The sequence below is a fragment of the Charadrius vociferus genome, unplaced genomic scaffold (genome assembly GCF_000708025.1).
Source record: "Charadrius vociferus isolate BGI_N301 unplaced genomic scaffold, ASM70802v2 scaffold1863, whole genome shotgun sequence".
NCBI classification, from domain to species: domain Eukaryota; kingdom Metazoa; phylum Chordata; class Aves; order Charadriiformes; family Charadriidae; genus Charadrius; species Charadrius vociferus.
Genome location: NW_009647563.1, coordinates 139,042 through 142,268, shown reverse-complemented (window position 1 = coordinate 142,268; position 3,227 = coordinate 139,042). Strand labels below are relative to the sequence as shown.

General features: G+C 63.7%; 1 protein-coding gene across 1 annotated transcript in view; it reads right to left on the bottom strand.

The window, feature by feature from the left end:
* CFAP45 (cilia and flagella associated protein 45) overlaps positions 1 to 3,227 on the bottom strand; it is a 32,008-nt gene that overhangs the window by 19,033 nt on the left and 9,748 nt on the right. The window contains 9 exon segments of the mRNA XM_009880804.1: positions 22 to 241; positions 623 to 668; positions 887 to 1,057; positions 1,500 to 1,584; positions 1,787 to 2,037; positions 2,170 to 2,345; positions 2,439 to 2,562; positions 2,722 to 2,866; positions 3,163 to 3,219. Coding sequence (XP_009879106.1) covers positions 22 to 241; positions 623 to 668; positions 887 to 1,057; positions 1,500 to 1,584; positions 1,787 to 2,037; positions 2,170 to 2,345; positions 2,439 to 2,562; positions 2,722 to 2,866; positions 3,163 to 3,219 — 1,275 coding nt within the window.

Below are 3,227 nucleotides of genomic sequence, written 5' to 3'. Positions count from 1 at the left end.
CTGGTTGTCGTTCTCCCCCACGAAGCGTCCGTCAGGGCCGCGGCAGATCCGCTCCAGGGGCACGTGCTCCCCGACGTGGCTCTCGTACACGGCATACCGGGAGCCAGCCCCGGCAATGCTGAGACCCAGGCTGGTGCCGGCCTTCTCACCCCACAGCAGCGTCCGGCGCAGGCTCCGGTACGGAGATGGCTGCAGCTTCAGCTTCACGGTGCTGTCTGGGCTACCAGAGCCACGAGAATTGCTGTAAGGAGGAAGGGAGCCACTGCAGCACCTGCTCCAGGCTAGTCTGGCTGCCCCCCGTGCCGGGACATGTTGTTCCGGGCACCCAGCAGCAGGGACCGTGACCCTGCACTGCTGCTGTGGGCTCGACCAACCTGGTCCTGCGCTCTCTGATCCCTTCTGCAGCCAAAACTGTCAAGAAGGAGTGTCCCAGGGGAGCCCTACCCCACTGTACATCTTGACCCTGGCACCCTGCTCCTCATGCCCTGGACAGCGGCGGCAGGGGGGCGACTGCCCCCTGGCCTGTCCCTCTGCCCCCAGCCAGCAGCAAGCGAGTGATGGGGAGTGCAGCACGACAGGGAGGGAGTGGGATGGAGAGGGAGCGTGGCATGGTGTGACTTACTGTGGAGGTGGAAGCTTCTTGCTGGGGGAGAAGACGAGTGGTGGATCTGGAAGGTCATGAGAACACAAGGGGATCACACAGCAAGCAATGCAAAGTGACGATGAGGAGACAGTAGCACCCACTCAGCCCTACTCCCGCCCCTGGTGAGCCCCCCAGCCCCGGGCTGGCCTGTCCCCTCCCTGGGCATTGGCCCCTGCCCATGGCGCTTTGAGCTCTCCAGGAGCCCCGGGATCCGTAACCTGCGCCTGGCCAGGTGGCTCCTACCTTGCCTTCGCTTCTGCATGCGTGCGGCACGCCGGCGGTTCATGATGCAGGCGGCCATGGTGGTGAAGATGACAGCCACGCTGAGGAAGCAGATCCCCCCGATGACCCCGGCCAGCACTGGCTGCGGCAGAAGCTCCGGCAGCTGGGTGCGAGACGGATACACCTCCATGCCTGGGCCAGACAGGAGACACCATCAGAGACTTGGTTACCCATGGAGTGTGCCAGCACAGCCTCCCTCATGTCACCAGCACCACAGGGATAAAATGGCAAAGCCTCAGCTCTCGCCCGTCAGGGCTGCTCTGCCTTTGGGCAGACCCATGCCCTCTGCTGTGCCAGGAGCGGGGATGCTCTGTGCAGAGCTCTCCTGCTACCTGATGCGTGAGACCAAAGTCACACCAGATCCGCACGTGTAGATGGGTGCTCCTGTGGCGTTAGCTTTGGGGGTCCTGCTCTGGGTGCTGCGTCCACTGGTCTAGCAGCAGGGACACTTGGAGGTGGGAGCCGTGTGAACGGCTTTCTGTTTGGGAAGATCCTAGACCACACTGGGCTCTTTACACATCTGGTTTCTGTCCCCATGGCAGGAAGAGCAAGTGGGTGGCTGCTCAGGCCATACCTGCTGTGGAGACGTTCACCGTGTTGCTGGGATCGCTGATGTAGCTGCCAGCAAAGGCCACCAGTCGGAACTCGTAGAAGGCGTCCTGGGGGAGCAAAGCGCCATCAGCTTGTTGGCACGGCAGCCAGCCAAGCCTCAGCCCACACTGCTGCAGAGCCGAGTGGCTCTACGGCATCACCAGACACCCCAGCTCTGGGTAGCAGCAACACAGGAGATGTGACCCCCTCCCCTGCTGCATCCTCCCCAGAGCTGCCCCACAGCCAGGGAGCACCTGGTACGATTCCCACCTTGATGAGTCCTGGCACCAGGACCTGGGTCGTCGTGCTGGGGATGGAGCGGTCCAGCACCTCCCAGCTGCCCTTGTCCTGCCGCAGCTCCAGCGCGTAGCCGCTCAGAGCCACCGCGGACTGCGCTGGGGGCTCCCACTGCAGCAGGACCCCACGCACAGTCTCGTTGGCGGTCAGAGCCTGCGGCGGGGACAGGAAGACGCGCACGGTCATGGCTGGTGGCTCTGGAGGCACTGTGGTCACTGGGAAGCCTGAGGAGAAAAGGGATGCTGGTGCGGGAGCTGCTGCAGGGGGACAGCAGGGCAGAAACAGGAGCATCTCATGTGCTTGAGGGCTCTGGGGGGAGGAGGGCTGCTTTGGGGAACACACGGGCCCCCTCTTACCCCTGGGCACGGAGGTGACGATCTGGCTGAAGGGGCCGCTGCCCAGCTTGTTCTGGGCCAGGACACTGAACTGGTAGCTCATGTCTGGCTGCAGATTCTCCACCAAGAGGTGCTGAGCCCCCACCGGCACCGAGAGTGACACCCAGTCATGATGGGCCCGGGGCGGGTGCTTCACCCTGAGGAGATGTGGGACCCGTGAGTCCAGAGCTGAGGGCCCCAGGTGGGGCAGAGGGGGTGTGGGACACCAGACCCTGCCCACCGGGACTCACAGCGGTGTGTACCAGACGCTGAACCTCTGGAAATAACCCCCGTCAAACCCCGGCTCCCAGGAGATGTTGGCTGCCAGCAGCAGTGGGAGCACAGAGACATTAGTGACAGCATGAGGACTGGTACCTGGTGGGGGAAGCAGAGAGAAGACCTATCAGACCGGGCAGCTCAGACAATAGCTGTGCAGTGGCATTTCCATCCCTTCCAGCACAGGGGGTCTGGTGTCATCCACCCGAGGGCAGCCCACCACCTACAGCATCTGCCCAGCAGGGACCGGCAACTCACCCAGCACGTGAACGGAGGTGGCAGTGCTGACGCTGGCCACCTGGTTGGTGGCCGTGCACTCCCAGACCCCGTGCTGCTCCTTGACAAGCGGGCGGAAGATGAGGCTGCTTTTCACCTGGGCGCCTCTCTTCCCAGTGCTGCCCACCTGCACGCCAAGGCATGGACACACTGAGGGTGGGCGACCACCCAGGGCTGGGACAGCCAACACGATCCACCACCCTGGGGCTGGTTTAGGAACCAAACGGCAGGATTTTGCCCCGGTTTCTTAGAGGGCAACACAAGCAAAAGTGCCCTGAGCCCCTTCTCCCACAGGAACCAGGAGAGATGTGTCCATGTAGCATCATGGACACGGGGACGGCCCTGCAGCGATGGCCCAGGAGCCAAAAGCGGCGTCCGCCTCCCAGGAGGGCTCAGCTGGTTCCCCAGGGCAGTGGCTCCTACCTTCAGCCAGGTGATGGTTGGAGGGGGGTCCCCACGGGCGGCGCAAGGGATCACCAGCTCCCGGC